This window comes from Podarcis bocagei (assembly GCF_964188305.1).
Source record: "Podarcis bocagei genome assembly, chromosome: 4".
Taxonomy (NCBI): Eukaryota; Metazoa; Chordata; class Lepidosauria; order Squamata; family Lacertidae; genus Podarcis; species Podarcis bocagei.
In genome coordinates this window covers 34,730,943-34,751,843 of record NC_138128.1, presented here as the reverse complement: position 1 = coordinate 34,751,843, position 20,901 = coordinate 34,730,943, and the positions used below count along the sequence as shown (strand labels likewise).

At 40.0% G+C, this 20,901-nt stretch overlaps 1 protein-coding gene across 1 annotated transcript in view; it reads left to right on the top strand.

Annotated features, from left to right (window-relative positions):
- CLSTN2 (calsyntenin 2) overlaps nt 1-20,901 on the top strand; it is a 357,738-nt gene that overhangs the window by 324,047 nt on the left and 12,790 nt on the right. Inside the window, exons 10-12 of the mRNA XM_081192584.1 lie at nt 9,761-9,927; nt 14,644-14,792; nt 15,515-15,741. Coding sequence (XP_081048710.1) covers nt 9,761-9,927; nt 14,644-14,792; nt 15,515-15,741 — 543 coding nt within the window. The remainder of the gene's footprint in view (nt 1-9,760; nt 9,928-14,643; nt 14,793-15,514; nt 15,742-20,901) is intronic.

The following is a 20,901-nucleotide window of genomic DNA, read 5'->3' as shown; positions in this document are numbered from 1 at the left end:
CAACTATCCAGGATTCGAAATCATAGAATTGTAGAGTTGGAAGGGACCCTGAGGGATCTAACCCTCTGCAATGCAGGAACATGCAGCTGTCCCATACAGGGCTCAAATCTGCAATTTTTGTGTTATCAGCACCTGCTCTAACCAACTGAGTAATAAGTTTAAAGGACAGCCAGGATTTTAAGAAAAAAACTTGCAGGTGCAAGGTACACGGAATGCATCATTGATGGCATTGGAGGACCTGTGAGAATGGTGATATTTCTGCAGCTGTTATATTATTTTCAGACCATCCACATCTGCATTCCACCAAAAAACTACAGCACTGGCAGAAAGCACTAGATGATTTTGTACAGAAGGGGTTTTATAGAGTCCCTTCTGTGGCTATAAAATGCTTACCTAGCAAGGTGAGACCCAGGGTAATGGATTTACACTCATATCATAATACAGCCCATTTAAGGCCTGTTATGCATTACGTAAACTCTGCCAAGCAAAATAAATGGTTAGAATAAAAGATAGAGCATTCCCATTCAGAACTGCCACTCCTAGGCAGGGATGAGGGCACACTTCATTCACTTTCCATTTAAAGGAAAGTCTATCTAGCTAATTTATGCTTCTTGAAATAATACATAAACCGAAACACAACCATCATTGAAGATTCACACTACTCCAAATTTTGAAATGTAGTTCTCCAGCCAAGTAATGTATACAAAAATACATTTAGGCAGGATCTCTCTCTCTCTCTCTCTCTCTCTCTCTCTCTCTCTCTCTCTCTCTCTCTCTTTCCCTTCACTACTGGTGATGAGATTCTGGAATGGAATTATAAGACATATCCCAAATGTTACAGGATCTCTCTCACCATTTGAGACTAGGGCACTTTTGCTGGGAATTCTGGATGGAGAGGGAATCTCCACAATTAGGTATGTTCATATCTTTCTCTTCTTGGTAGCAAGTAGAATTCAAAATGTGCTTAAATGGAAAGGTAAGACTCCAACTCAACATTTTGGTTGTTTTTACACAGAATGGGAAGACAAGATATCTACTCAGCAAAAAGTAATATCCATTTATAAATCCAAAGAGTGGAATTCAATGTCACACTATTAAAAACATTCCATTTACACAAGCATTTCAGTTTCCCAAGTGGAACAATCCCCATCACCTTCCCCTCTGCTCTGTTCTGGGGGTGCTCCTGATCCCCCTGAACCAATTTTGGTGTGTATAGAGGGGTGCACGGGGGGAGTTGGGGCTGAAAAGGCCCATTCCATAAACAGAAGACCTAACTGAGTTTGTTTGGTAAATTCTGTTGTAAGACATTTATTTATTTACTTATTTTCAAATATGAATTCTTTTACTTATCAGAAAAGTGCAAATACAAATGCCCATACAAGTTTTTGTCAGTCCTCGGCAAAAGCTGGTAGGAAGAAGTCTGCATGCCATTCTAACTAACTCAACCCCAGGCCCCAACACAGATGGGGTAGGATTGTGTTGTTTTACTTGTATCAGTTTTCTTCATTATGGGACACTGTATCACACTATATCTTTGTTATATAAATGAAATCCACTAAATGCAAGGGGAGAGACTGTATTATCTGTGTTCTGCTGCAGAAAAAACCGACTTTCCTTTTTTTGCAACTATTGCTCATGGCTAACAGATATACAGTCTTGTTTCATTGATTTGACCATAAACAAGACAAAACAAAACACTGTTGGCATAATTCTATTCCCTAGTAAACAGAAAGTCAACAAGTTTTGGGATAGATCTTCGAATGAGTCCTCACCACTGATGCCTTGAGATCCTACATGACTAAGACCGCATATGGCATCTCTTTGAACCACAAAGAAGAGCAAAGTTTCATGACAGGAAATTTTGGTTGTACAAAAAGTATTATTGGTAAAATGTAAGGAAAGTCTAATAAAGTCAGCAGTCACATTCACACGATGCTTATGTAGTAAATCTGGATCAAAGCAGCATATAGATTTCATATTATTGCATTTCCAAACCTGACCTCCAAACTAAATGCCAACATTTCAAAGGACATTAATCTGTGATCACTATAGTACTGTTTTAGAGTTATTATTTTCCATTTTGTTGTATTTCCAGAACAGTGTTCAAGTTCAAAGCTTAATCCTTTGCTTTAAAAGCAGGTCATCCTTTTTCATCCATACTTATTTGCTCTTTCTCTCTTGTATGACCTTTTGTCATACAAAAGGCATTCTCTGATTTTCATGGTTTCTATAAATAAATAAATAAAGCAGGCTAGACCCCTTGTCTTGTAATTAGGATAACCAGCAGCAGAAGGACAGACAGTCCAACAGGTTAAAAACCTTCCAGATTTTCTAGGATTTATTAGGTTGCAGTTTCGTGAGAATCGGGATCAAAATCCATTCATGCCAAAAATAGTAATACTAGCAGTAGGAGAAAATGTAGGAAAGAAAGAAGAAAAAATCGGGATGAATTCTATTTAAAAATAAAAACAAAGGTTAAAGGAAATGTTTAATGTATTACTGTTAACTGTGAAGAAAAGTCTTTTTCCAAGATAAAGACATTTCATTTCTTGTCTGGAAAGCAGGATTTGTTTCATGCTGGCTGCCTTCTTAACATGCCTTAGATCACATGAGAAGCAGGGCACTCCTGCGACCGATACATTTTAATTCTGTTTACCATAGGTGAGCTCACTAAAATAATGCTACTTATAAGTCTGTCTCTTTCTCGAAAATATCATAAGCAAGACTGAGGGAACATATTTGTTCATAAGGTATTGCTTCTTAACAGTCTTTCGGTATAACTTTTTAATTTGATAACATTCTTTATATTATAAGGTATACTGAAATGCTGGCAAGCTGTTATAAGAACCAATTTTTATGGAACAATGTGTCGTGCTTCCCAATTGAAATACAGGACTGCCAGTACTCCATTTGGAATCAACTGTGTACACAAAATGCAGTCTTCCTAAAGTTGTTGCGTGTCGAGGTCCCCAAGCCACCCCTCAAAATAACTCACAATTCACACATAATTTTTGTTTAAGGTTTTTGGCATAATTTTGGCCACAACTTTATTAAAATACATAATCTGTGAGTGGTTGCTTAGGCATTGGTTAAGGCTATCTGTCCCCCCGCCTGGGACAGAACTGACTTCCAAACTCCCTCGGAAGCCAGTGAAGGGAAAACAATATATGGGGAGCAATGGAGCTGAGTCACAGGCCCTCACCACTCACCCACATGCTCCCCAGGGCTTGCCAGCCCTGGTCCCATTTCAGGGATTGGACGAAATCGTGGCAAGCCCCTGGATTCCTTTAACGGAATTCCCTTCCACACCACCATTGGAGGGGCAGGCCCAGCCTATCCTTACCCCTCCTCCACCAATTTTTATAACCAATGCCTAGCCACAACCTTACAAGTTGTGACGAATTGCTATGTAGTAGGCAAAAACCAAATGGCACCAGCCAATCAGCCAAATGGACAAAATTCCTACCAGGCCTCTGCCCTAATGGCAGACGACCCCATGACAGGCATAGCAAGGTCAACCAGAACTCAGGGCGGGTGGGTGGGTGATCCTATGCACTCAGTGAAAGAGAAAGCAAAAGCTGAGTGCCCCAATATTTAAAGCCTTTGGTCCCACCCACCACATTGCAACATGCAATTTGCCCCAGCAACCCGGCTATCCAATCGTTGCCCCAGGCCAGCTTGCATTTACCCTGCCTGGCAACAGAGGGTTGGCTTGGCAGACCCCACCGCAACACGTGCTCTCATTTCAGGGAGAACACGCTTTCTTTCCCCACCCCCACCCCCGTTGTTAAAAATGTAAGATAAGCCACACAGAGTGACCCACACTTATATCAAACTCTAGATTTCATGCACTAATTAAATCCATACTTTGTGAGGCTACCTTAGAAGACAGGAAGTCTCAATCAGTGCCAAATGTGACTGCCTGGATGCTCGCACTGTCCAGAAGGCTAGAACACGTGCCATCAATTTTGCACCACATGAATTGATTACCATTGCATATCTGGACTCAGTTTAGAGTGATCATGTTAACCTTTAAAGCCCTTAACCATTTGGGCCATTATCTGCATGGTTTTTTTTTAATGTTATGTAAGTTATTGATACATTTGTTGTTTTAAATTGAGTTTTATTTTACTTCACCCTAAGATTGTTGTAATGATGGATGGCTGAGCTATAAATATTTTAGTTATAAGCAGCTGCTTATAATATACTTTTCTATGTTGGTCCCAGGCACCAGCCAAACATGGTGAGTGCCACTCTGTTTGCGATGGCTATTCCAAGAAATGGCAGAATTAGCCTGGCAAGAGTTTGACACCGAACTATACATGGGGCAGGAGGGCACTATATAAGGGTGGGGGTTTTTTTGCTGATAATAATAATAATAATAATAATAATTTTTTATTTATACCCCGCCCTCCCCAGCCAAGGCCGGGCTCAGAGCGGCTTACAAGCAATAATAAAAACAAGATGAGTGATTACAACTTAAAAACAAAAATAAAATACAACATTAAAATAATGGAACATTAAAATATTAAAATGGAGCCTCATTGCAGGAGAAGGAAAAGAAAAAAGAAAAAGGGGGCGGAGGGAATCAAATTGGCTCCAATCCAAAGGCCAGGCGGAACAACTCTGTCTTACAGGCCCTGCGGAAAGAGATCAGATCCTGCAGGGCCCTGGTCTCATGAGACAGAGCATTCCACCAAGTTGGGGCCAGTGCTGAAAAGGCCCTGGCTCTGGTTGAAGCCAATCTAACTTCCTTAGGGCCTGGGACCACTAGGGTGTTGTTATTTATGGACCTTGAGGCTCTCCGTGGGGCATACCAGGCGAGGCGGTCCCGTAGGTACGAGGGTCCTAGGCCGTGAAGGGCTTTAAAGGTCAAAAGCAGCACCTTAAATCTGACCCTGTACTCCACCGGGAGCCAGTGCAGCTTGAAAAGCACTGGATGCACAGTAACAGAAAATATTGTAGTAAGAGAGTTGTGTTGCATCCTTTGCACTGTGGCTTTCAAAAATACATTGCCCACAAGAATTTATTTTTAATTAGTAGAAGCTTCTTCAGGATCCGCTAACGTATAGCTGCTTTCATCAAGCTGGTTTTTAGAACACAGTACTACTGTCAGTGCCTGACCTCCCTACTCATGAGGTTGTAACCTCCATACAGATTTTATTTGAGTCTTATTTACAATGTGCTCCTGAAATAGAGCAGCTTATAGACCTTCTGTGGTAGCAATGTATGGTAATGCTTGTCTTGATCAGGTGAGTAGAAAAAATAAGGAATTACTGTATATGCCTTGTTTTCAGTTTATGAAAGGCAGGCTTCTTGAATACACAAATTGACAGTGATAAAACTTTGTTGGAACATGTGTAACATCTCAAAGGGTCTCATAGAGCATTTGCATCAGTATGTTCCTCTTCTTTATTGTTTGCAGTTCTTTTCTGAGCTTTCAGACAGTAAAATCAGATTAAGTTTGATTATCACATTGTTATATTTAATAATAGCACTCTTTGGCAGCAGTCTTTTAGTTGTATAAGAGGCCATTGTGTTCTGATAACAGTTCATCTGCCAATGTGGCAAAGAACCTCTCTTACTAAATGATGACTTCAATAATGCCAAGGTTTAGAAGCCTTTGGCTCTTTAGTTACCAACAATCATTTTGTGGCAAAGACAGGCAGAGAAGTAAGCAGGTTATATGAACTCTTTTCCCACAGACTTCATCAGAGTATCTTTGAAAAAAGATAAAGTCTCAATTTCATAGTGTTCCCCTCAGGAACCAATCCTTTCTATATGTATAACTCTTTACCTCCTGTCACTATAGCCGTGACATGAGTTAATTACTGTCAAAAGGTTGCACTTCCATTTTCCATAGCTGAGAAGTCATTACTTCCAATACTGCAAAGCCATTTTGGTATCTTAAGAGTTGTGGTGAGGGATGAAGTAATTAACTTGTGTCATTTCCACAATGGAGTCAACACTGAGTAGCTCTTTCAGACAATGCCTCCTAACAAATTAAGTCACATTACCATATAAACAATGGAAGTAATTTTGCTGTTTTCTTCCCCTTCTTCTTTGTGTCCTGACAAACCATAATCCCATGTTTAAAACAACAACAAAACAGATTAGTGAATCATCCTCCTTTGCTTTTTCTGCCTAAAAGGCATGGTTGGTCATATAATCAAATTAATTAAAACACAACTTTATTTAGCGTAATAGGACCAATAGTGTTTTGTAGTAAGTGTTGATGCTTCTAAGGACTGCTAACTATATTTTCTGTTGCTCATTTCTGTCCTAAAATTATCACGTGACTACATGATACAGAACAATTTTAGTTCATACATATTTCAGACCATAACTCTATCTACTATAATCATAGTGTGTGCTTCTTTGTTTTTCCACTTCATATACACTGCAAAAAAGTACATGATGTGATAAACACTGTACACAACGTGGAAAAAATGTGTATATGGGCCTCAGATATTACCAACTTAGTGGGTAGGCTTCAGAAGACTAATATATTTTGCTCATACACAAATAACACATGGGATTTGGGTATATTCTTGCAGGAGACAGAAACTGACACTGCAAGTCAGTGTCATCACCCATCTATTCAAGAAGGCCACACCAGGCTTTAGAAAGCATATCCTATTTGACTTTATAATTCCATGCTCTAATCACATACTTAATAGTTGTATGTGTTATGTTGTCCTGAAAGTCATTATTTATTTATTTGACAATTGGCAACTTCATATTCAGAATTGCTCGGGATTTATAGGAATCCCCCCCCCAAAAAAAATGCAGTTTCAAAGCTTCAGTCTACTATCTTGATTAAAAATGGTGTCCAACTGGATCCGAACACAGATGGCAACCTGCTCTTCGATCTCAGGAACAATTATGCAAAATGTGGTTATGTTATCTTAAGAAGCGTCCAAATACATAGAAAACAGATATACGGACAAACAGCTTCCCAAAATATAAATGTAGTAGATTTCAGTTGTATCACACATTGCCACATAAATGTACTCCAAGTGGCTTCCAACACAACATCAAAACATACAAACCAACACATCATTGCATAATAGTCTAGATGCCACTTCATTTCAAAACATAACATGCCAATTCATATAATTCATCATGGAAAAGTCTCCCCCCCCCCCCCCGCTGGCCACTCATCACACTGAGGTAAGGGATGGGCACAGCAGGAGGGGCTTCATTTGAAATCTTAATGTGTGAAAAGGATGGTACAGGTGCAGGCCATTCAACAAATTATTTTTCATGAAGTTGCAAATAGAACCTGAGAATATGCATCTCATGTGAGATGGGCATTTTGTGTCAGAATGCAAGATATACTGTCCTTTCTTTGCTTAGTTCAATACAGATTAGTCTTTGTTGTTCAATTAGGTTCTCCTAATTAAGGTATGGGTGTGCAGTTTATGCTCTGTTGTTCGCCAAGTAGAATTCATGTGCAGTACTAATTCCTTGGCATAGGGTGTGATTTTATTTTTTAAGATACCCTTTGGAAATCAAAACTGGTGACATTTTTTGATACCTGAAACGGATTAAAATTCCGTTAGGAAAAATAACTAAAGTTTTATTTAACAATGTTTTTCTTTCCTTTCCAAAGCTGATATGGTACCATGAACCTAAGTGTTTATGGGTTTTCCATCATTGGTAATAAAAGGACAGAGTCATAAAGTATGAATGAAGCCTTTTGGCAGAAATAGACTGTCCTTTCAATTGTTTAAATTGTTATATTTTTTTTTTCTAGGGAGTTAAAATAAATAAGCCCATCTGTGTGTCATTTCAATGTTGACAACACTGTCACTCCCTTTTTATTGTTGTTGTAGCTGTCCTTGCAAGTAACTAAATGGTTGTGAAGTTTGGCTACATTTGGTTGGGCTCAGGTGGTGCATCAACACTATGGTTCATCATTAATTTTTATGATGCAGGTGGGTTTGTCTTCTCTGCCGGATCTATAAATAAGTTTCAATTGGACTGTCTCTTTTATTTATACTAGTTGTCTGGCTGAAGCTGCTCAGGTGGACCTAGAAGGTGCTGCCAATGGCAGACGTGACCAGTGTCTGTACTATAACCCCTTGAGAAGGATAACTGTTCAGCTGGATGCTTATTTTTAAACCATAACGCTTCTGATGCATTTGTCAGTGCTGTGTACTTCTCTCTATTTGTGTCCCAAGGAGGGTGTTGGTTAGCTTTTGCAAGTGACACTTTAAGGGATTGCATTTCTCTAACAATTTAAAAATACAGTTAATGCATCTTGTAAAATGGGAAATATTAAAATATCTGTTGGCCATGTCTCTTTTGCTATTAGTATACACAAGTCTCTCTCTCTCTCTCTCTCTCTCTCTCTCTCTCTCTCTCTCTCTCTCTCTCTCTGTGGTTTGTTGTCAGTTATAGTAATTCTGACTCTCCCTTCTGGAAATGTGGCTTCTTCCTTAAAAGCAATAGTAGTTCATTGTTAATACGGAAATATACATCATATGGGTTAGTATCATAATGTGGTGCAGATGTAGAAAATATAAAACCAAGTAAAAATGTTCTGTGAAATGTTTGGTGGTAGTAATTGCAGGCTTGATGCATATTATAAGGTACCGAGTTTCAGGAATCAGTAAGAGAATCAACCTCAGTATGCAATTATGATATTGATGAAATCAAACCAAAGCAGCCTATACCCCAATAAATCAATGTGCATGAAATCAATGTGCAAAATCCAATTGCTTCTGATTCACCCATACCTCACCCACTGGCATGACTGAAATCAGATGTTAATCTTGAATGGGTTTATTTCCTTAATTTACTCCATAATGAGTCTGTTTTTCTTTCCTCTATCAGCCACTCATTTCTATTTAGTTTTATATATCACAGGCAGTCATTACTAAGCAGCATAATGTTAGTTTACATAGAAGGTAAGCAAATTTGGTAGGAAGGCCATTTTGTTAATTTAACAGTAACTAATTGCATATTGCTTTATAAGAGATTTACTATTCCCAGGACCAGCAAGCAGCATAGATGGCCTTTTCATTTGGTTGGTGCTTTGTTTTTAAACAGCATGCTATTTTCAGGTTTCCTTCTTCATCTACAGAATCACAATTATCTTCTAAAATATAATAGAGTTTGATGCTTAGCTTTTTGCTGCTTCTAAATTAAAATTGTAGAAGCAGTTTTTACATCACCTGCTGCAGGGCTGATGTTTTGCAGGCCTAGTCTCCGACTAGAATGCATTTTCACATCAGACTCCCGTATGAAAGCAGGAGTTTTTAATAATATAAATGGTGATATTTAGACATTCTAATCCCTCACATGAGGGAAATGAGTGTGCTAGCTCCAGCTCCCTCTGTCATCATACCTGACACCTTCCACAAGTTGGAGGAATAACTTCGGATGTGGGGAGTCTTTTCTTCCAGGGAAATTGCATGGGGAGTAGAGCACTGCACACATTTACCTTCAGCTTGTGACAGATGATAGGGACAGGGATGGAGGGGGCAGAGCTAGTGCACATGCCCCCACTTTCCCTCATGCAATCTAATTGCATGGGAATTAGAATGTGCAGATAGGTCTGGAGCGTTATAACCATAAATAGTAACAATGTACGAGTCATTTTCTATTTGGAATTCTGTTTGGGATTACAACAGCAGCTGGATTGTCAGTTGTCTCAGACATTTAAAGACTGTGTTGGAAATATTGATAGCCATAAATAAAAATGTATCTATGAATTATTATCAGCTACGATTTGTGCTTTTTTTTTTAATAGGAGGTGAAGTCTCTAAACCCAGATTTGCTCAGTTTTTCCATGGCAGCCTTGCCAGCCTAACCATCCGACCAGGCAAAATTGAGAGTCAGAAAGTGATTTCCTGTTTGCAAGCCTGCAAGGAAGGTTTGGATATTAACTCACTGGAGAGTCTTGGCCAAGGACTAAAGGTGAGGGATGAACTGACATCATTTTTGATAACATTTAAAGCTGATTTATGAAGTGAAGAGCACAAGGTAGAGTACAAATGTATTCCCAGAAGCCATCTAATATGCCATGAAGTCATGCACGGAAGCAGCTGAGCAGAAGAGGAGCTATGCGGCGCTGAATGCTTACATTTTTGCCTTTATAAACCTATAGGTACCAAGTGCGCCGTGGGTGTTTCATAACCCTTCGGCTTTTCAGCATTCAATTCTGCTCATGGTATGTTTGAGACATTGTATAGAAACATGCACGTTCCCCAGGAGATACAGCACACATATCATCAGGCGTGTGCTACAGTTACTGTAGCACCTTGAAGATGATTACCATTAGAGCAGGGATGGGTAACTGGATGGAGGAGGCAAATGGGATCAACAATTCAGCCACCACAACCCCATGGGCCACTTGGACAGGTGCACAGCCCCGCCCACCTGCCAGTCACCTGACATTACCACCAAATGTGATTTCTCCCCCTCTTGGTTTTACTATTTTATCATTTGTAAATGACTTTGATGAGTCTTTCAACGACTGAGCGGTGTACACATTTTATGAAATAAATAATAAAATAATATATAAACTTTCCCTCCGTCATCAACACTTTTTTATGCCCCTTTTCCACGCAAAAGTTACGCTCAATGTAGCTTACAAAGATACATCACAAAATCAACAATTGCAAGTATAATTTCATAGTAACAGCAATAATAAACACAGCTACATATAGTAAATGCAACGGCATACAACCCCCCCCAAAAACCCCAGTATTATAAATGTAGCAACATTGCACCTCCTAGCAGTGGCAAAAATAACAAGGGAGTTTGAACTGTTTGTCCTTGGTCCTAGAGGTGTGGGAAACAGTAGACCCTCCAGATGTTGCTTAACTACAACTCCCATCAGTCCCGGTAAGTATTGCCAAGGGCCAGGGATTTATGGGTACAGTGGTACCTTGGGATGCAAACGGGATCCATTCCGGAGCCCCGTTCACATCCCAAATGGAACGCAAGATGCGACAGCGTGTCTGCGGGTCGCGTTTCGCTGCTTCTGCGCATGCGCGTGATGTCATTTTTAGTGTCTGCGCATGCGCGAGCGACGAAACCCAGAAGTAACGCGCTCCGTTACTTCCGGGTTGCTGCGGAGCGCAACTCGAACACATTCAATCTGAAGCACGTTCAACTCGAGGTATGACTATATTGTAATCCAGCAACAAATGGATGGTCAAAGGTTCTCCACACCTGTCCTAGATGTCCTACCCACTGTTGCTATGTCTGCTACAAATTAGGCAACTATCAAGTTAATCTGATCAAGCATCTAGTCCTCAGCTTTCCCAAAGAATCCACTTCCCTGCTAGCATCACCATTCAGGCAGTAACTCCTCACATGGTGTTACTCACAGTTTCTCTCCTGTAGCAGCTTCTTGTTGTTGTTGTTGTTTAGTTGTTTAGTCGTGTCCGACTCTTCGTGACCCCATGGATCAGAGCACGCCAGGCACTTCTGTCCTCCACTGCCTCCTGCAGTTTGGTCAGGCTTATGTTCATAGCTTCGAGAACACTGTCCAACCATCTCGTCCTCTGTCGCCCCCTTCTCCTTGTGCCCTCCATCTTTCCCAACATCAGGGTCTTTCCCAAGGAGTCTTCTCTTCTCATGAGGTGGCCAAAGTATTGGAGCCTCAGCTTCATGATCTGTCCTTCCAGTGAGCACTCAGGGCTAATTTCCATAAGAATGGATGTGTTTGATTTTCTTGCAGTCCATGGGACTCTCAAGAGTCTCTTCCAGCACCATAATTCAAAGGCATCAATTCTTTGGCAACCGGCCTTCTTTATGGTCCAGCTCTCACTTCCATACAGCACTACCGGGAAAACCATGGCTTTAACTATACGGACCTTTGTTGGCAAGGCGATGTCTCTGCTTTTTAAGATGCTGTCTAGGTTTGCCATTGCCTTTCTCCCAAGGAGCAGGTGTCTTTTAATTTCATGACTGCTGTCTCTCTTGCAGCAGCTTCTTACACAACTACAAATTCAGGGGGTGGAATAGCTGGAAACACCTCTGTGCCTCTCCAGCTTGCATTGAAACTGCAAACAAAAGATAATTCTTTGGATCCCTGGCTTGAATTCAAGCTGTCCCTGCAATGGAAGATTATTTACTCTTTGAGCTTGAACTCAAGACCAGGATGCAAAAGAAGAATAAGGAACATTTTATAATTTAGTTTATGTGTTGCATTTATGTCCCTCCTTTTTTACAAGGTGGGGTACATGGTTCACCCCCTCCTCATTTAATCCCCATGACAACCCTGTGAGTTAGGTTAGGATGAGAGGCAATGACTGGCTCAAGGCTCCTGGCTTCTGGGCACTGGGAACCCCAGAACAAGGGATTTTGTCAGCCCTGTGCTCAGTGCTTTGGGGGAGTGCCCAACAACACTTGGGCACTTGGAAACCCCTGTACAAAGCAGCAGAAAGCAGACTTGGTGGTGGATGTGTGGGGAGAGCAAAGCTTTCTTTTTGTAAGCTTAAAATCTAAATATCACAGTCGTAGGTTAACAAATGGAAATGTTCCAAATATTTTCAGCAGTTGCTTTTCCATTGTAATGATGCAAACACATGATTTCCCAGGGTTTTCTTCATCTTCAAAGAAACAGTAGCAGCTAAATTCACATTTATCAAACATAAATTAAAAATATTTTGTATAAAATCTTGGCTGTGAGCAAATATGTATAAAGAAATACGTTGTTTATTAAAAATGTATGTTGCCCTCCATCAGCTCTTGCTTATCTCGTGATCAATAGGAAACACAGTTTGTACACTGCTCTTTGCAGCTGACAATTCTTTGAAGCCTGCTTGAGGAGTGCCAGCATTTCTTGTCTTCTGTTTTGCCTCCCAACGGCTGATCTAGTATGGACAAGCGGCTGTCTCTGTGAAGCAGCTGCGGGTGGGAGAAATAAATGCAAGAGTTTAATTTTTCAGCTTCAAAACATTCTCTGTCTCCAATCTACAAGCTGGCATGGCTCAAGTTCCTCCTTTCATTTTTACCTTTTCAGCTATTTTGAGTCAGTGTGACAGCAGGAGAGGAAAATGAGAGGAGCTGTCAGAAATAGGGTCTCGTGCAGCATTTCCTAGTTGGCCTGACAGTGACATGTCCTGATGAAAGAACTGCAGTTGGCCCTAGAGTTGAACAGAACAGTAATAAAGACAGATTGTGCCTGTCTTTCAATAAAAATAAAAATAAATCTGTATACAAATCATACCTGTTCATAGAAGCAAATCGTGTGCATGCATGCCAAGTAGCTTTTTCATAAAAATATAAAACACAAATCTGGAACAAAGAGATAGGAAGCATTGTCTGAAACTTTACCTAATTTGGGAATAAAGAACAGGATGAATGTGCAGGTGAGCTTGGTAATTAGATGTTCACTAGTCATCTGTTGTTACACTTGCCATTTCATATACATGGATTGTGCCGTTTTGTCTAGGCCCATGGTTCCCAACATGGGGCACATGCCCCACAAGGGGGTGATTTGAGGGGCAATTCGAGAATGAGTTATTAACAGTGAATGGCCTTTTAGGCTTCCTACACATGAACAGGAGTTCATTTTTTGAATAATAAGAATTATATGTCATGGGGGGGGGGGAGTGGATCAGGATTTTAGAGATGCTTAGGAGGGGCATGGCCAAAAAAAGGTTGGAAACCACTGGTCTAGGCTAATGAAGTAAGCAAAGGTAAATAAGGATACAGATGTTGACATTTTAACAAACTTGAGCAAGCGAGCACAGTTTCTTTCATCTACAGCGAACTTAGCAATGTCTAGTGACATATATGTGAAGTAAAATATAATCCTGATCTCATATTTATTTCATTTATTGAATAAAGTTTATATTCTACATGATTGTTTAAAGCGGTTTACAAAAAAGGAGAAAATCAAGAGAAATTTTCCACCATACTTTAAAACATACAAATGCTAAATTACTAAAACAGAGTAAAATTGCCTCAACTTTCTAAACATAATTGACATATCATACAGCCTGCTGCAGGCGATGACGTTCCCTTCCAGCGTTTACATGTTGGATAATTTAAAAATATGGCACATCTTCCTGTAGTCAGAAGTTGTATGAATTAGTCTCTACCAATTCAGATACGCACACCATATTCTGCCTCATGTATGGACCACGAGGCCAATAGCATATTGTGATTTGGATTTACTAGACACTCATTGCTATAGTGGAATAAGAAAGCATCTGCACATTTAGAATAAAGATTTGGAAGGAATTGACAAAGTAGAATATTTTTGTTGAACTTGCAGAGAAAAAATGACCCCCATATTTCATTGTAATAAGCTGTAGTTATGGCAAAAGCACGATGGTTAAATATGAAGAGTAGAGGAAATTGTCTTGATTCAAAGTGCTTCCACTGACTTCTAATTTATTTTACTGTTAATTATAGCTGCAATAATTACTAAAAGGTATGGTAGATGAGTGCCTGGTGGGTGCTTGCTCATAAATGGCTTTTACATACTGTATAGAACAAACATTAGCTAATAAAATTACAGGGTTGTAGGTTTGTTTTTTTTAAAAAAATGATGGGAATATAACTGGTCTCTGTGAAACAGTTTTTAGAAGCTTGTTATTCAAAATGTTCTAATGACTCATCCTATATTACTTCCCTAAATACTAATTATATTCTTTGCCCCCCACCCACCAGTATCACTTCAATCCTTCCCAGTCAGTACTTGTAATAGAAGGAGATGACATTGTGAATATAAATCAAGCTCTCCAAAAGGTCTCCTATATCAACTCAAGACAGTTTCCAACTTCAGGCATTCGCCGTCTTAAAGTCTCATCCAAAGTCCAGTAAGTTATACTCACTGAGCTTGATTCAACCATTGCTTATACTTCATTAAACCTCATATCAAGAACCTTACAGGTTTAGATGTGGAATAATGGCATGAAAATAAAATCTATCAATATAATTGGTCTTTTAATGAATTGGCGAATAGCTTAAGAATTACATTTACTTTTACAGTGAAATAATTTCAGCTATACAGTAATTTCCTAATTCCTGCATGCCCATTGACTTCAGATAGAGTTCTGGATGTGTGTGAAATGGCCTCCTGATGCATTCAGTATAAAATGGATGATTAGGTTCGTGATGCACATTTAACAAGATAGCTATATCAAACCCATTAAGTATCAATTTGAGTACCTAATGTAAAATGCCTAACAATTAGAAGCCATCTAATCAGATTTAACAATTGACTGTTGGTTATATGTTATTTAAGGGGTTTAAATGGTATGTGTGCATTGACCTTACTAAAGATCATGCCTACCAATGATATGCTCAGCTACCCTTTAAATAATTTGAGTAATTGTGCTCCTAATGTTCACAGGGAGCTGAGTAGGTTCATAGCTGCCCTATGGGTAGACAGGGGGGAAAGGCAAATGTGCTAACATTCCAAAAAAGAAGAAAAAAGAATTGGCTGAAATGTTTTTTTCATCAGACTGTGTGCTTCTTGCAAAGGAAGAATGTACACTAAAACCTCTTCCATGAAGTTAATGAATAATATATTTTTCAGATGTTTTGGTGAAGATGTCTGCATTAGTATCCCAGATATAGATGCCTATGTAATGGTGTTTCAGGCCAAGGAGCCCAAGATTACAATAAGTGGGATGGATCATTTTGCAAGACCGGCTGCACAATTTGAACAAGAAAGAGGCGTGATTCTTTTACCGGATATCAGAATTGTCAGCACAGTCACTAAAATGGAACACCCTCCTGACTTGAAGGAAACTGAAGATAGAGGTTTGTGGGTTTTAAGAGTTTATGGTTTCTGTGACAGTAGAGACTGAGCACCAGGTAGCACTGAGGAGGACATATTACTGAGACAAAACCTATTGCATGCTTAATATTAAAAAATAATAGACCCAGCTAGGTTTCCTCCAAACGTTCTGTAGCCTTCTATAATCCATGAAGCTTCTTAGGTACACTGAAAGGCAATATGTTTTCACCCTTTTTAGGCTCACAACAACAATTACAATTTAGGGGGGAAATGCTGCAGAGTAGATGTGGCTAGAAGAAGTACTGTACTCTGAATGCCTTGTCTCTGTTGTTCGTGCTTGATCTCACCATTATATATTTTGGTGAGGGGCAGTAGCCTCTTTCCCATGACAGGAGCCACATGCAAAGAAAATGCTGCCTCATGTCTGGGTGGCGGTGGCAGTGCAGCTGCTGTACTCAAGACACTTGTGCCTGTCTCAGTGCCTCCCTCCTTGGACGACAATGTCCTGTCTCTCCAACCAGGCTTAGACAGTGCAGGTTTCCTCTTAGGAGCCAAGTAAGATTTTTTAGATTCCTGTCAGAATTGGCCAGATGAATGGTCCCTTTTATTGCCTGCACTGTTGCATGAGTTGCCAGTGTAGTTCCCACTGAGTCCACACATTATTTTCCATGGTGCTCACAGGATCCTGTCCTCGCGCCCAACATTAGGTTGAAAGAAACTTTTATCCAATAGAATTTTTTACAAGCTTAAATGTAGCATGGGTGATTTTTTTTGGAGAGGGGATTATAATAGAGGAGGGCAGAGTTCATGGAATCAGACAACTGTAGAGTTGGAAGGGATCCCAAGGGATATCTAGTCCAACCCTCTGAAATGCATGAATCCCAGCTAGGGAATCCCTGAGAGACCAACAGATAGACACCCAACCTCTGTTCAGCAACCTCCAATGAAGGAGAGTGTGCCACCTTCTGAGGTCATCTGTTCCACTGCCAAACAGCTGCTACTGTCAGGACGTTCTTCCTAATGTTTAGTCAGAAGCTCCTTCCTTGTCATTTGAATCCACTGGTTCAGGTCCTGCCCTCTGGAGCAGCAGAAAACAAGCTTGCTCTATATTCCATGTGCCTGCCCTTCCGACATTTGAAGTGTAGTTGTATGGCCAATATAGTTTCTGTGGCTTGCAAATGTGCCCAAAGGCTCCCAAAGGTTGGTGGCTACTGTTTCTTGTTTCTTTCTCTTTTTTGGCCTTTATTGACATAAGTTTAAACATTAAAATCACACAAAGCCATCCAAATACACTGATAATCAAAACACATACAATATATAAAAGACTAGAGAGCAGCCACTGAATAAATCAGACAACTTTAGCTTTAGCTTTAAAGATCTCGGCTAAATACCCCGAAACAATCTTGATAGTTTTGGGAGTACCACCCCTCAACAAATATTGGATTACAAACTTTTTGTAAATCAATATTTTAAACTGTAGGGGAGTCCCTAGGAGATCTCTGTGAAGGGTGTCAAAAAGAGGGCAATCCAAAATTATGTGATGTATTGTATCTGGTGGGTTCTTATTGTTAAGCTGGTTGTTTTTAACACAGTAGGTCTCAGTTGGCAGGCACAATACATGTGGAAAGAGGTAAAGAGAGGATTGAAAGTTATTGTCACCATCCTGATGAATCAGACTGCTGAAAGGAGGCTTACCTGACCCAACCTCTCACAGGAAACATGGGGAAGATGCCATAATCCTTAGGCTTATTACTAAGGTTGATTAGCTCAGTAAAAAGTAAAGGTAAAGGTACCCCTGCCCGTACGGGCCAGTCGTGACCGACTCTGGGGTTGCGTGCTCATCTCGCTTAAGAGGCCGGGAGCCAGCGCTGTCCAAAGACACTTCCGGGTCACGTGGCCAGCGTGATGAAGCTGCTCTGGCGAGCCAGCACCAGAGCAGCGCACGGAAACGCTGTTTACCTTCTCGCTATAAAGTGGTACCTATTTATCTACTTGCACTTAGGGGTGCTTTCGAACTGCTAGGTGGGCAGGAGCTGGGACTGAACGGCGGGAGCTCACCCCGCGGCGGGGATTCGAACCGCCGACCATACGATCGGCAAATCCTAGGCACTGAGGTTTTACCCACAGCGCCACCCGCGTCCCCGATTAGCTCAGTACTCTCAGTCTAAAGAGCGTTCTCTGTGTATGCAAAAGTTGTGGGTGGTGAAGAGCACCAACCAGTTTAAGACTGTTTTAACTGATACTTGGAACTATGCAGGTCAGGTTCTGAAGGCTGCCCATCAGAAGCTAGTCATGGGAATGGATGTTCCTGACTTTCACCTTAGTAAAGGGTATAATTTGTACTGAAAGGGGGTAAAGTGGTTTTAATTGATCACACACAGGTCAGGCTTCCTGTTATCCTTATCTGGTGCCCATGTCTTCATTCCAGTGATATGGACGGGATGTTGTTGGCAAGGAGTTACACAAACTCAGGCTAAAATCCTCTACACACTTAGGAGTTCCAGTGAGTCCATTGGAGCACACAGTGCTTCTCTTGACTCAGTAGAAGAGCCAAATCTTGCAGTGGGCTGATAACCACAGTAGCTCTGCAGCAAACAAATTATTGTTGTTGTTGTTGTTGTTGTTGTTGTTGTTGTTGTTGTTGTTGTTGTTGTTGTTGTTAGAGCTGAGGGACATGCACACTAAAGATAATTAAGAATAGTTAAAAACAGCAGATATATTTAAATAATGACAAAATAGTTTCTATTTCCTCCCATTCTCATTCCACTTCACCCCCCAAAAAGCTTTTCTTCTTGTTTATGCAAGGTAGTGAATGAGAAGCCCATAATCACACAAAATCATACAGATCAAACTGTGCATACAATTGTTTCATTTTACATCTGATATTACAATAAAATCAAAGTCTCGGAATTCTTAGCTGCCCCAGTATAATTAAATGAGAGTCCAAATGAAAAGTAATGCTGTATATTTTAAAACAATTTTATATGAAAGAGATGTAGATGGAGCAGGAAATTACACTTTGAAGATATGTTCAGTGGTTGATGTTAATCCAGCACTGCTGTAAAACTAGAAAGTTCAATAAGAGAGAAAATAAAGCTAAGTGGGGAAATAATGAAACTTGTTCATTTTCTCTCTCTCAGAACCACTTACCTGTTTCCCCCTTTCTCTGTCATTGTAAGAGCAAATTTTGTCTTTCATTTCTGATTTTTCAGGCATCATCTTTCACTGTTTCCTTCCTTTATCCAGGCATTTGCTAAATTTGATGCTGCTTTTATCCATACAGACACATGTGCATGTACATGAACACACCACTTTGCCTGCATCAGTAGCATTTTACCCTGATCCCTGCCTTGGTCATGCCCCATGCTCCACAGGACAGTAAAACAGATGACAGTGCTACTGAGCTAAACTGGGTCAGAAGACAAACATTTTTCATGGGCGGTTATGGCATTGTCAGTCCCTGAGCCATGTAGGAAATACTTAGATTACATCTAGAATTATGTATTATGGAGCTTGAGAGGGGCTGAAATGTTTCACAATGAGGAATTAGTTTCCTGAAACATTGGTACCACAATGCATCTAATTGTTAGTTGGCCACAAACTATTTTGAATGGAATTGAAAGCATTTGCTATCAAATGTTGACAATCTAATTTTGAAAAGCATTCAAGTCCATTGTAGTTATAAGCTTATGCTCTTTTTAATAATAGCTGGAAAAAGTGGGTAAAGCAAATTGCTGTAAACCATGCTGCTACCAACATTAATCATTGGCTCACAACATTGAATTATATATTTTATCAGCGACCTATTTAAGTTGAAACTATTTTCTATATGTTATGTTTTCTTTGGTAGCTAAAGCAATATTAAAGTGCCTGTCTTTGCACCTGTGAATATATATTTAATGCACTTGAGGGAATCAGTGCAAATGTCACTCGCCCTCAGCATAAAAGAATAAATGGACTATATTTTAGTGCAAACAAAGAAACTAGGATATAGTGCTATGTTAGGACTAGGCTTCCTAACGTATCGGGATAATTTTGTTTATGCTGGAACCGTGCAATCCAATTTAGGCATTACTTTTCCACAATCAGATTTCTGAGAAACTCTTTCTCATGTTGCATTATATGCAATTCACTTACAAGAAAATTGCACGCAGGAACTTTACAGGAGTACCAGGGATATACAGACTGGCTTGCAGACCCTGACTTCGGTTCTGATTATCACAGACCATAGTGTTTTTAAACGTTATGCCAACAATATAAGAACCACCATGGTGGAAAGGTTTTCAGCAATCACATTTGGGGGCCAAAGCCTTTCATAACTGCAGAAAGACTTTTCTACAAGAGACATTCCTTTTATATTTTTCCAAATGTATCCCATGAGAGAAACAGTTTAAGTCAATTTTCCAGCCACTTGATGCCAAGTGGACCAGAGAATTAAATATGAAATTTGCATACTCTTCCTTCTGTGACAAGATAGTTGTTATTCTCCGCAGTGAAATAGAGCAAGTTTATATCTCAAGTTTTACAAGCGTTGCCCATTAAGAATCATCAAGTTGCATAGATGGGTGGTACTGGATCTTGTCTCCTTTAAGTAATAAAGTGACTGAGACAAATGTACTGGCAGAGAAGAAGTCTTGCTCCAGTTCACAACTCCTTAGTTACATGGTTTCCATACTTCATACTGTGTAGGCCTTGTTGGTGTCAGTACACATTGACAACAGAACAGCAAAACTATCCATATGTAAATTTGTTTACAAGATTAAATTTTAATTCTGTGCTTTCCAAATAATGTCCAGGGCCTATACTGTGCTTTAGTACACCTTCCAATTGGTGTATGACAGCTAGCAGTTAAATGGCACATTAAGCCTAGGTTATGGGCGCAACAACAGAATATCTAGGTGTGCTTATTTTTATAACCAGAATACAAAGCTGAAAATGAATGAACTGCAGCTAAAATATTATGTTCATTTTTCACATGGTCTAGTTCTTCCCCTGCCCACCCCCCTAATATTCTTAAGAGGGTTTCATCTCCAGTCTTCAGCTGGAAATGGGGAGGCAAAAAAAGGTCCCTCTTTCCTTCCACTGTGCAGTTTTAATCTGAAATCCTAGGCGCAGTACTGTGCCCAGAGCTCAGAAACTGCTTGCGCTAATGAAATTCCCTGTCACAAAATGCGACTAGAACA